The following is a 13,117-nucleotide window of genomic DNA, read 5'->3' as shown; positions in this document are numbered from 1 at the left end:
GAGAAAACTTAGAGAACATCGTTGTCCCACACCTATCACCTGCCTAGACACATGGCACTCCTATGCACGCTCCCTCTATTATATCCCCCATCAGCCACCCCTACCCCCACCACCAGATCCCCGTCCCACCACCTCCACCTTCTTCACAAAGGGCATGGTCCTCAAGGCCATTCGTAGACTATGCAATCGGCGAGCCCAAGATCATGAGGGACTCACTGCCGAGTATATCTTGCATGCCGATGATACCCTGGTGCCCCTACTAGCCTACATGTTCAATAGAGCCCTTTGTGAAGGATTTCCACCCTCTTGGTCCACCAACACCATCACCCCCATCCTCAAATCCGGGGATCCACTTGGTCCTAATAATTACAGGACAATCATGATTGGCCACACATTGGCCAAACTCTATGGATCAGTGGAGCTCGGTTCATTTGCAGAGAGCCAGGGAGGCAGAGCCTCAGGACAGGCTGTTTTTAGAGGAGCTACTCCACCCTTGACCACATCTTCACCCTCCGTGCCATCATCGAGGAGGGTAGAGCACGACATCAGAGGATTTACTGCGGCTTTGTGGATTTCCACAAAGCTTTTGATATTGTACCTCGACCCCGCCTCCTACACCGTCTACAGGAGATGGGAGTCCCATCTAACATGGTTTGGAGCATCATCGCCCTCAATGAGTCCATCACAGGACAAGTGAGAGCCCCAGGAGGTACATCATAGGAGATTCCCAACACCATTCGAGTGAAACAGGGCTGCCCTCTATCGCCCATTCTTTCGGCCTCTACATTGATGAGATCTCGAGCTTCATTGACAGATTAGGCAGGGCTGGTCCCACACTCGCAGGCATATTCATCCCCATACTACTTTATGCGAATGACATCGTCCTCCTATCACACTCAGCCAAGGGGCTTCAAAGACAGTTGGACGACTTATAGGACTTTTGCACTCAACGGGACCTCTCTGTTAACCTTGGTAAAACCAAGGTAATGGTCTTCAATACCTCTCGCCCCTTCACGTCCAGATTGAGCTTCACCATGCTTCCCGCAACACATGCCGGGATATGCAGCCTTGAGCTTACTTGATTAGCAGTGCTTCTAGGCACATTTCCAGGAGCCCACAACGAAGGGCTGGCTTTTTGACACCCTCTTCACACCAGCCTTGATGTATGGAGCAGCCTTCTGGGGCCAGATTCATTCGATGAGGATTGGCAATGAGTTGGCCCCAAGTCATGATGTTCTCCCGTATGATCCACAGCAAACCATTAGTCCCACACCAGATTATCCAGGCAGAGTTTGCTATAGCCCCGATGGAAGTGGATGCTTACCTTTGTTGCTGGAGTTTTCCTTCCCAGATGTTATCCATTAGGAGCTCCTAGTACCTTACTTTTCCTCATAGTTGTTGTTTCAGTTTCAGTTAGTTGTTTAATTGTTTTAGCTTTTCTTACACAGACATTGTATCAGATCCACCGATTGTTGTAACCTTTGTGGTCTCATAGGTCATTTTGGCCTTCCAAGCCCCCCTGGGCTAGCGGAAGAGTAATAACTGCCCAAGCAACCTTAGCCCGGGCTGGCTGACCGTCCCCCCCAGACCAAAGAAAGTTCCTAATTAGCCTCTGTACCTGGCTGATGCAAGAGCTCGAGAAGATCTAGCAAGACGCGATGTACCACATGGTCGCTAAAAGCACCTGATTTGTCACCACCACCCTCCCAGCCAAGGATAGCCGAGCTGTACTTCAATACAAAAGCTTCTTCCGAATACTCAGAAGAAGCGGGGCGATCTGCTGCTCAGGTGACAAATCAAGTCCAATCTGGCATCCCAAATACCGCACTGCTGTGCCAGGAGGAATCCATCTAAAATGCGGGTCTGGGCTCCATGCCAGAGTTGGGAGCGCTACTGATCCAAAAGGCCACTGTCTTGCGCCAATTAATCAATGCTCCCGAAGCAGCACCAAAAACCTGTAGTGACTGCTCTGCCCTCTGAAGATTGGCCTCCTGGCCATGCAAAAATAATCCCGTGTCATTAGCAAACTCAGAATCGAGCAGGTCCTCTCCCCGGACTGGGAGCTGCAGTCCTCTCAAACCAACCTCCTCTGCTGTTAGACACATGCTCATAGCCTCAGCACAGAAGAGAAAAAGAAACGGGGCGAGAGGGCACTCCTGACGGACTTATCTGGTCAATATTATAGACCAGTTGATCACAGTAGAGCCTTATTGGGGAAGCTTATTGTTCGGGGGCTGCTTCCAAGCGGCGCTGAGCATTGGAAGGAGCTTCTTTTTCAACGACTGCAGGCTAGGGCTCCTCCAGCAGGGGGCACTTGGGCACCAGAGATACGATGGATCTAGATAGAGATGAGGAGGACAGGCCTCAGTAGAGGATGGGAGGACAGATTTGCCTTGAGCATCCTCCGAGCTTGGGAGCTGCTGAGACCAGGGCTTTCTCAGAGACCTCCTACTTGTGATGAGGAGCGGGCCAGACAGCCGCTCATATGGAGCCCCGCGGTACGCACTGAGCAGGGTCATATGCTAGGTTCTCGGCCTTGTCTAGCCTGGGGACCAGTGGCGGCACAGGCCCAGCACGCAGTTTTGGAGACTGGCAGGCCTTCTGCAGTCTCCCATAGGAGGTCCAGGTGGAGAGGCTGAGTCACTTCAGAGGGGGGCTGATTATGCGGGATGACATTCAGGAGGCACTCACTGAGGAGTGGTTCACGCCTTTCGAGCCAACGGCCCCACTGTGGATGGAAGCCTTTACACAGTTGGAGATCCTGATTGCTGTCAGAGCTTGCATTGAGGATGGTAGATGCCTCTACTATGAGATCCAGGATGAGGGCAGACTTCAGAGAGTGGAGGCGGAGTCGCCTTTGGTTGCAGAGTGCATCTTTCAGAGGATACGGGTAGTGGCCGCCGCTTCCCGGAAGTGGCATATTGATCCAGACCCTGCAGATGTGGACTCTAATTTGGCGCATTTGGGCATATGATGCGCGCCCCTTGGCTCGGCTCCAGTGGGACCCTGGCGAGTACGAGTGGCATGATCCTTATGCGTCCCCCGAGGCCACAGACATTACCTTTTTCCAGTACACTATTCGGTTGGGGAGGCATATTCTGACTGCGAGGAGGATGGTCTCTCCAGCCGCAGCGGAGCATTGGCGGCTACAGGGACTCTCACAGGAGTTCCTGGAGGATTTTTGGGCCAGGCTCTGGGCTAGTCGACAGGCACACAGGATCTCGACTTTTCAGTGGCTGGTTGCCCACAGGGGCTCTGCAGTTGGCACCTGGCTTGTCTACAGTGGTCTTTCGGCGGCTTGTGTCCAATGCGGCCACCCTTTGGAGACACAGAGACACTGCCTATGGGACTATCCACAGGCGCAGAGATTTGGCTGAGGATGCTGTGCATTTTGCCCTCCTCTCTCCAGAGGGCATGTATACGTGGGGTGCCGCTGCTTGGTCGACATCCTCAGGGCCCGCTCTGGGATACGAGATGGAGCACGACAGCCAGGCCATCAGATTCATTAGGGGCCAGCCTCGCCTTGTTCCTTCACCGGACTTCTCGTCCGCCATCTGGACACAAGAGAGGGATTTACGATGGGAGCTCCTCGACAGCCTCACCATCTGGTTCACCTGGAGAGCCCGGTGTTTCAGGACCTTTGAGGGGAGACTGGAGCCACCAGCAGAGACTGTTCAGGGGATTTGGCAGGACCTAATCCACACCCTGCGCGGACAGTATGACCGCATCCGGGGCGACTCAGATGCGGCGATCTTGCGGCGCGAGGCCTTCCACACCACTTGGCACAGCGGCCCCTTCTATACACTACACGCGGGAACCCCCCACTGGCATTACAGGCCACCTGTTTGGCTTTTCCCCCCTCCTATTGTATGATATAGCTCTCAGTTATTTGTACTGATCTTTGTACCTTTTTGCACCTAGGGAGAGTCTCCCTAGCTGCCTTGATTGGATCTCTGCTTTGCCTTCTTATGAGCAGGAGAGGGTTTTTGTAGCCCAGTGGGTGGTTTTTTTTAAACTAACGAAAGGATCTTTCCTCGGAAAAAAAAAAAGAATGGAAAGGCAGAGGATCATGATGGGCTACTTGGAGAGCACTTCTCATATGCACGAGACACTTTGGCTCAGCTCATCGTCCACGTGTTTAATCGTGCCATTTGCGAGGGTTTCCCGACAAGCTGGACAGTGCATATCATTGTACCACTCTTTAAGAGTGGGGACCCCATGGTACCAGGCAACTACAGGACGATCATGATTGATCATTACTTGGCCAAACTATATGGCTCTATATTGGAGTCGGAGCTGAGCCGATGGGCAGAGAGGCATGGTCATCGAGCACATGGACAGGCTTCAGGAGAGGATTTACTACCTTGGATCACATACTGACACTTCGGGCACTTATTGAAGAGGGCAGGGCACAAAAGAGAAGGATATACTGCTGCTTTGTGGACTTCCGCAAAGCCTTCGATACCGTACCAAGTGCCAGGCTTATGCACAGATTGCATGACATTGAGGTACCCGAGGATATGCAGTGGGGGGTATATGCTTTGTATGAGTCCGTGACAAGCAGAGTCCGAGCTCGAGGTCTATCTGATAGGGTGACCAGCACGATAGGGGTGAAGCGGGGATGCCCGCTCGGCGCTATCGCCCACCCTCTTTGGACTGTACATTGATGCGGTCTCTCATTATGTCGACAGATTGGGAGGCCCAGGGGCATGCCTGGCAAGGGCGTTGATACCCATCTTGTTATATGCTGATGATATTGTTCTAATCTTAGACTCTCCGGAGGGATTAAAGAGACACCTGGATGCATTACAGGCTTTCTCTACGGATAGAGATCTGACAATGAACCTTGGGAAAACCAAGGTTATGGTGTTTAACACCACACAGGCATGGGTGACGAGATCAGAGCCTCAGTTCACTTTCCGAGGGGAGCCGGTAGAGTACGTCAGATCATATGTCTACTTGGGAGTTACTTTCACAGGACCGCGTTTCTCCCTGAAGGAGGGAGCAGCAGCTATATTAGCTCGAGGGCATGCAGCCTTAGGGGCACTTGAGAGGTAATGTGCACACATACACTTTCAGGAGCTACACACCAAATTGTGGCTATTTGATACGCTTGTCACACCGACCCTCCTATACGGAGCTCCAATTTGGGGCCCAGTATACATCACAGATCTCAGAGAGGGATAGATGAGGGATGGAGGCAAATGGAGAGACCACTGATTATGATGATTGCCCGCATGATTCGGAGCCAATCATCAATACCACATGAGATTGTTCGGGCTAAGCTGGGTGCCCCACCAGTAGTAACTGAGGCCCTATTCCACGCAGTTACCTTTTTACAGCGGCTATAGAAGCCCCCTTAGCAGAGGTACTCCCGATTGGCATTGACCTCATCCATACAGTTGGCAAAGGATGGAGATACTCATTGCTGGTACGCTCAGATGAGGTCATGGTTTGAGCTACATGGTTTGCGGATAGAGGCACTACCACCCTTTCAATACAGTCTGGATTGTCCATTTTTGGATCTCACTCCCTCAGTGCAAAACCGCGTGATCGGAATGGATATCATCAGAGTGGACACAGAGAGGACATGGACGAGCCCCCTTGAGCCCTTAGGCACGAAATGGCTCATTACAAGAGCCATTTTCTACACCTCTCACCAGATGAATTATCGTACCATCATGATTGGTCACACATTGGCTAGATTATATGCATCCATTCTTGAGCAGGAGTTAAGTAGATGGGCAGAGAGAGGGCATACGTGCATCAGGGCTGGCACGGTTCAGGAGAGGTTTCTCCACTCTTGACCATATCTTGACACTCAGAGCTATTATTGAGGAGGGTAGATCATATGGCAGGAGGATTTATTGTTGCGTTGTGGATTTCCGCAAAGCTTTTGACATAGTACCGAGAGCCAGACTGATGCACAAACTACAGGAGATGGGAGTGCCCACAGAGCTGATTTGGGGAATCATGGCTTTATACAGGACAGTTGTGGGGCAGGTACATACTACTCAGGGTATATTTGAGATGGTTCACTCCACTATTGGGGTGAAACAGGGCTGTGCCCCCTTTCTCCCACCTTATTTGGGATATATGTGCATGAGGTTTGGGAGTATGTAGAGTGGGAGGGTGACAAAGGAGCACAGCTAGCAGGGACATGGATTCCATTGTTATTGTATGCTGATGATATTGTGTTGATCTCAGATTCTCCAGAGGGGATGCAGCGTCATTTGGATGCATTGCACACGTTTGCACAAGACAGTGGATTGTCTATTAACCTTGGTAAAACCAAGGTGATGGTGTTTAACACCACAGCACAGTGGATTAGGAGGTCAGCACCCACCTTTACATATGGTCAGGAGACAGTGGAGTATACAGATGCATATACTTACCTTGGTGTGGTTTTTAGTGGCCCACTATTTTCCTTGAGGAGAGCAGCGGAGACCAGATTGACCAGAGCTTATGCAGCATTGGGGAGACTAGAGAGGATGTGTTCGCAGGTTCAATTTCAGGAACCTTGAACAAAGCTCTGGCTCTTTGACACTTTGGTCACTTCAGCCATGCTGTATGGAGTGGAGATATGGGGACCCTCAGTGGATCACCACAGCCGAGCTGGTAGCACTGATGGATCGAGATGTATGGAGAGGCCCTTGGTTTCTATGATTTCCCGGATGATTAGGGCCAAGGCCACCGTACCACATGATATTATCCGTGCAGAGATGGCTGCCCCCCCATTGGTAGTAGAGGCACTCACTCGATCAGTCTCCTTTATACATAGCACTTGGGCTCTCAATAGATACAGATATGCTCGCTTAGCCCTGGAGTCTTCACGATAGTTGGCATCACAGGGAGACGGATCATGTTGGTATGCACAGATGACAGCTTGGTTCCAGCTGCATGGCTTTAGTATGGACAAGCTACCTCCATAGATGACAGCTTGGTTCCACCAGAGATTACGCAGTCAGGCCAGCAGGCATTGCAGCTAGCCCCAGAGTATAGGTGCACCAGAGGTACACTGATTGATCGGGCTATAGAGCTGGGGCGGTCCAGGCGCCCCAAGATAAGAGGCCCATCTCGACACCGGCGGACTACAACAGAGGATCAGGACCATACTAGCACGGCATGGGAGACGTCCAATCAGAGTACTCACCATGGAGAACATTGAGATATCCGCCATCGACGAGTGAGAGACATCTTTGGATAGTGATGTACATGATGCTTACCTTTGTTGCTAGAGTTTTCCTTCCCAGATGTTATCCATTAGGAGCTCCTAGTACCTTACTTTTCCCCATAGTAGTTGTTTCAGTTTCAGTTAGTTGTTTAGTTGTTTTAGCTTTTCTTACACAGACATTGTATCAGATCCACCAATTGTTGTAACCTTTTTGGTCTCATAGGTCATTTTGGCCTTTTGAAGACGTTAATATATCATTTCATTTTCATTTTCATCTCTCTCTCTCTCTCTCTCTCTCTCTCTCTCTCTCTCTCTCTCTCTCTTAGCTTTTCTTACACAGACATTGTATCAGATCCACCAATTGTTGTAACCTTTTTGGTCTCATAGGTCATTTTGGCCTTTTGAAGACGTTAATATATCATTTCATTTCTCTCTCTCTCTCTCTCTCTCTCTCTCTCTCTCTCTCTTCGCTTCGCTTCTCTCTGCGTCCCCGTATCCACACCCGCCCCCGTCTCTCTCTCCCCAGTCAGGGTATTGAGGAGATCCGCCAGTGTCCGATGCGGCACATATTATGAGATGGAGGTACCTCCATAGTGTACCTTCCAGTTCCAGTTTCATTTTCTAGGTGCCAGTAGTATCATCTTTATTTTTCATTTTTTGGGTTTTTTTATCCAGACATTGTATCAGATCCACCATGATGTAACTTTTGGTCTCATAGGTCATTATGGCCTTTTGAAGACGTTAATATAACATTTCATTTCATTTCATTTCTCCTGCGCATCTCTCCCTCCCCTCCTCCCCACCTCTACGCCCTCTTGCCCGCCTACACCCCGCCCTTTGTCCCCTCCCGTCTCTCTCTCTCTCCCTCCCGTCTCATCATGAGGTACTGTGGGTTTGCTGCATGCAGCGTGGGATGACCGTGAACCTTGGTAAAACCAAGGTTATGATTTTCCACACATCCAGAGGATTCAGACACAGCACAGCATTCACAGCAGCTGGAGGGAGAGTGGAGGTGGTGGAGTCATATGTTTACCTAGGTGTTACCTTCGCCAGTCCCCCTGGGCGCTTCACCATGGCACAGGCTGCCAGAGATAGGCTCACGAGAGGATATGCAGCACTCGCCATGTTAGAGCGGAGATGCCATCAGGCACACTTTCAGGAACCCCGCACCAAAGGATGGCTTTTCGACACTTTGGTGACATCTGCTATGATGTATGCTGCCGCGATATGGGCTCCAGGTCTATCATCAGCCACATGGATCCGGCTAGAGAGGCCACAGATATGTATGATATCCCGGCTGATTCGCAGCAAACCCACAGTACCTCATGATGTTGTCCGGGCAGAGTTGGCCACCCCACCTATGCTTATAGAGGCATTATTCCAGACAGTGGGCTTCATTCAGAGAGTACGAGAGCTACCTGCAGACAGGCTCACACGCAGAGCATTTGAGGCCTCTAGACAGCTCTCCGAGACTGGGGAGGGAGGCTCCTGGTATTCACAGGTGACACAGTGGTTTGAGGCACATGGGATAGACATGGAGCGACTACCACCTTTTCAGTATGACATGGACTCCCCCTTCTCCCGCCTCACGCACAGTGAGCGGAACAGAGTACTTAGACAGGATCTATGGCAGCTTTATATCAGAGAGACCTGGGTCACACCTAGACAGCCTCTTCTCCCGAAGATGTTGTACTACAGAGAGCAGTTCCTGACCATTCTAGCAGATGGGTTCATTCAGCGACCACGCTACATGGACACATATATGCCACATAGCTCACGGGTGGCGATTGGACAGCTCAGAGTTTCATCACACAGGTTGGAGATAGAGACAGGCAGGGCCGCTCACATCATACGAGAGGCACGGATATGCAGGCTATGCTCAGAGGAGGTGGAGAGTGAGGAACACCATGTATGCAGATGCAGAGCACTTGAGGGTGTCAGGACCAGATATGAGGCGCTATTCTCCGGACAGCCGACATTGAGAGAGCTCATGGAGTCTAGAGACCAGCGCCAGCTGGGACAGTTCCTTGTAGAGGCACAGAGACACAGAGAGAGTGCTCTACAGGCACCTACCACTGTAGCCACAGACGGGGGGAGACAGTCACAGCTCACAGATTTCTTCCAGCGGGCCACCACATTACCTGATCCACCGAGAGGGGTGACCCTCCAGCAGGCAGAGGAGGTGAGAGCTAGACGGAGACCCCACGCTCCAGGATACAGAGCCCAGAGACGTCATCAGCATCAGATCCAGGAGATCCAGACTCAACACTCTCAGGCCATACAGGCGGCTCGAGAGAAGATGATAGCAGACCCTGCAGCGGTACTCAGAGGGCTCTTCACACCAGAGCCACCTATGTACCACATACTACAGCCTCTCTATGGCCAGGGATGGAGCTAGATAGTTTGATGCACCTCATGATTGTATCTCTTGAGCATATAGATTTTGCATCATATCCCCAGCAGTTTAGTACTACTAGATTTTATGTTTTGTACCTTTTGTCCTTTTACCGATACACGGAGGACACCATATCATGTACTTTGTTTTGTCTCATAGGCCGATTTCGGCCTCTAATAGACGTAAAAAATCTTTCTTTCAATCTTTTCTCTCTCTCTCTCTCTCTCTCTCTCTCTCTCTCTCTCTCTCTTCGCTGCTGCTCCCCTTTCTGCGCGCCTTCTCTCTTCGCTTCGCTTCTCTCTGCCCTTTCCCACCCGCCGTTGCTCAGGCTCCCAAGGCAGCAACATAACTCTCCCTCTCTCTCTCTCTCTTTCCCGTTGCCTATCTCTCCTGCTACTCACATACGCACCTGTGCACCTATTGCCCACCTGCGCACCTTAGTTGTAGGGTAGGGTTGTAACCCACCTCCAAGCAGGTAAGGGCTTGCACCTCATGGGGGTGGGGTTCGTGAAGAGCAACCTCTCAAACAGTCCAGCAGTTTGACATGGCTAGCAAGAAAACCTTCTCCGAAACCCTTATCTCTCCTCCTACCAAACCCAATGAAAAACCATCACCATGGGAGCGGTACCTCCTGAGCATGATTTAACATCTCAGCAAACAAATTCAGCCTTGCAAAATGAACTACATCAGACAAAACAACATCTTTCAACCCTGGAGAACCAGATTAAGGAACAACAACACGAAAAAGAAAACAGGGAGGAAATCACACAGGTAAATTTAATTGATCCACAACCTAAAGAAATTCTCATTAAAGAAGTAATATCACAGATTAATAAAGAGAACGAGTAGCAATGGATTGCAAAAGAAATTAGGGTGGGTGGCTTGTCAGAGGGTTGGGAACAAGTGGAGGTATTGGAGGACGAGGAGATTGCGAATGATACTTATGTCCCGGAATGCGAGATTCTACAAAGAAAGCTGTGCAGAGCTATCCCTTTCATCGACATTGGAGATCCCTCAGTGGCAATCAAAGGAAAACATGTGGTTTTGAGGTACGCAGATATGAAAGACAAAATTAAAGTCATGAAGCAGACAAGGTCACTTAAGGGAACGAAGGTGTGGATGGCGGATGAACTCACAGCCACTCAACTAAAAAACAGGAAACAAGAACTCAATAAAGTATACGAAGCAAGGAAACAAGGAAAATGGGCAGTCTACCGTACATTATTGTATCACTTTGGTCTCATAGGCCCATTGGTTCTTTAGTAGACGCTTAATATATCTTTCTTTTATGTCATGGACATTATTGTATCACTTTGGTCTCATGGGCCCATTGGGTCTTTAGTAGACACTTAGGCATGAGCTCAGCAGATGGGCAGAGGAGTAGAGACTCAGAGCACCAGGACAGGCAGGTTTTCGAAAGGGCACTCCACACTGGACCACATCGGGGTATCATTGAGGAGGGGAGAGCACATGGGCACCGGATATCCTGCTGCTTTCTGGATTTCTGCAAGGCTTTTGACACAGTCCCACGGGCCAGATTGATGAGGAGATTGTAGGACATGGGAGTACCGACAAAGTTGGGAGATACTCGCACTCTATAAGTCTGTCATTGGCACATTGTGGACCCTACGGGGGGAATCAAAGGACATACATTGCACTATCACGGTGAAACAGGGCTGTCCCTTATCTCCCACTCTATTTGGGCTCTACATTGATGAGGTGTCTCACTAGTAACTACATAGACAGACACAGAGGTCCAGGAGAACTTTTGGCAGGAGTTTTGATACCCATTCTATTGTATGCAGATGACATTGTCGTCATTTTTGACTCACCAGAGGGGCAGCATAGACATTTGGATGCATTACAGGCCTTTTGCGAGGATCGGGACCTCACCAAAAACCTTGGGAAGACCACGGTTATGATCTTTAACACCTCCTCGCAGTGGATACGCAGATCTGCACAACAGTTTACATATAGTGGGGAGCCAGTGGAGCATGTAACCTCTTATGTATACCTTGGGATCACTTTTACCGGACCGTGTTTCTCTGTGGATGGCAGCCGAAACCAGATTGATGCGTGGCTATCCAGCCTTGGGCTCACTTGAGAGGCAGTGCTCACAAATACAGTTTCCAGAGCCGAGGACGAAGCTCTCGCTATTTGACACACTACTCACACACTCACACCCGCACTACTATATGGAGCTCCCATCTAGGGTCCTAGTTTATACAATAGGAGGAGGTAGAGGGAGGAGCTAGCTGAGAGAAACACGGAGGATGTATATGATCGGTGGAAGCCGATGGAGAGGCCGCTACTGATGATGATCTCACACATGATTAGAAGCCAGCCATTATTGTGCAGGCGGAGATAGGGGCTGCATCGATTGTGACAGAGGCTATTTTCCAGACAGTGACATACTGACACATATTATGGGAGTTTCCACCAGACAGATACCTCAAGATCGTGCTAGAGTCCTTGAGATAGTTGGCACTAGATGGAGACACGCAGTGTTGGTATGCCCAGGTGAGCACATGGTTCGGTATGCATGGCATGCAGATGGAGGCACTCCCATCGTTCCAGTATAGCATAGAGGCACCCTCCTTTGCTCTCAGCCGCACAGAGCTGAATACGGTCATAAGGAAGGACATCATGAGACTGGATACTCAGAGAACTTGGCACCCACCCGTCTAGCCCCTTGGGACGAAGATGGCCTTTTACAAGGACCATTTTCTTCGTCTGAGAGAGGATGGCTTCATCACACGCCCACACTACATGGGCACACATCCGTCATTTGGGGTGCAATGTGCGATTGGACAGATCCGCACCTCATCCCATCAATTGAGAGTGGAGATAGCTAGATATGGGCCGAGGGAAGCCGCACCAGAGGAAAGGATATGTCAGCTTTGTCACAGAGAAGCTAAGACAGAGGCCCACTTTGTATGCAGATGCCTAGTATACTATGAGATTAGGGGGAGGTTCCACTGCCTCTTCCTAGATGGATTTGGACCACTTTCCAGGATCATGGATTTCCCAAACCACAGATGCTTGGGAATTTTCCTCCTAGAGCTTTGCAGACATAGGGAGTCCGTGTTGCGAGCTAGACTAGTGGTACCTACCAGAGGACCAGTATAGAGAGCTCTCACCGAATTCTTCCAGACCAAAGTGACGAGGGCAGATTCACCCACTACACCCAACCTTCGAGTTGATGCAAGAGCTAGGCCATGAGGAGTGACACTAGATAGAGCCATTGAGCTATGCAGAGCCCGGCGCCCTCAACCTTGTGGTCCCCGCCCACGTCCGTGTCTACAGGAGGATCAGAGCCATCATCTCCCACCACCATAGGACTTTCTCCCACCGGCCCAGCTTTACTACATTGGGTGCCATGTTGCAACGTCCTATGTGGATATTTTAGGCTGATATGAGAGCCTTTTTGTTTTGGGATCAGATCTGACATTTCAGCTCTTATTACTTTCTTTGATTTTTATTTTAGTACCCATGATGATGTATTTCATGGACATTATGTCACCTTTTGGTCTCATAGGTCATTTTGG

General features: G+C 50.2%; 2 protein-coding genes across 13 annotated transcripts in view; one reads left to right on the top strand and one right to left on the bottom strand.

The window, feature by feature from the left end:
* Positions 1 to 13,117, bottom strand: part of LOC147603131 (6-phosphofructo-2-kinase/fructose-2,6-bisphosphatase-like) — a 235,107-nt gene that overhangs the window by 111,597 nt on the left and 110,393 nt on the right. The gene's annotated exons all lie outside the window — the stretch shown is intronic.
* LOC147603135 (uncharacterized) lies at positions 8,115 to 9,701 on the top strand. The gene has a single exon (XM_086797376.1). It carries the CDS (start codon positions 8,118 to 8,120, stop codon positions 9,570 to 9,572), a length of 1,455 nt encoding a protein of 484 aa, XP_086653502.1. The 5' UTR covers positions 8,115 to 8,117; the 3' UTR covers positions 9,573 to 9,701.

Source organism: Cibotium barometz, chromosome 65, assembly GCF_041138505.1.
Source record: "Cibotium barometz isolate CiBa-2024 chromosome 65, ASM4113850v1, whole genome shotgun sequence".
Classification (NCBI taxonomy): domain Eukaryota; kingdom Viridiplantae; phylum Streptophyta; class Polypodiopsida; order Cyatheales; family Cibotiaceae; genus Cibotium; species Cibotium barometz.
Note: the sequence above shows the minus strand (reverse complement) of the source record. Positions and strands in the feature narration are given on the sequence as shown.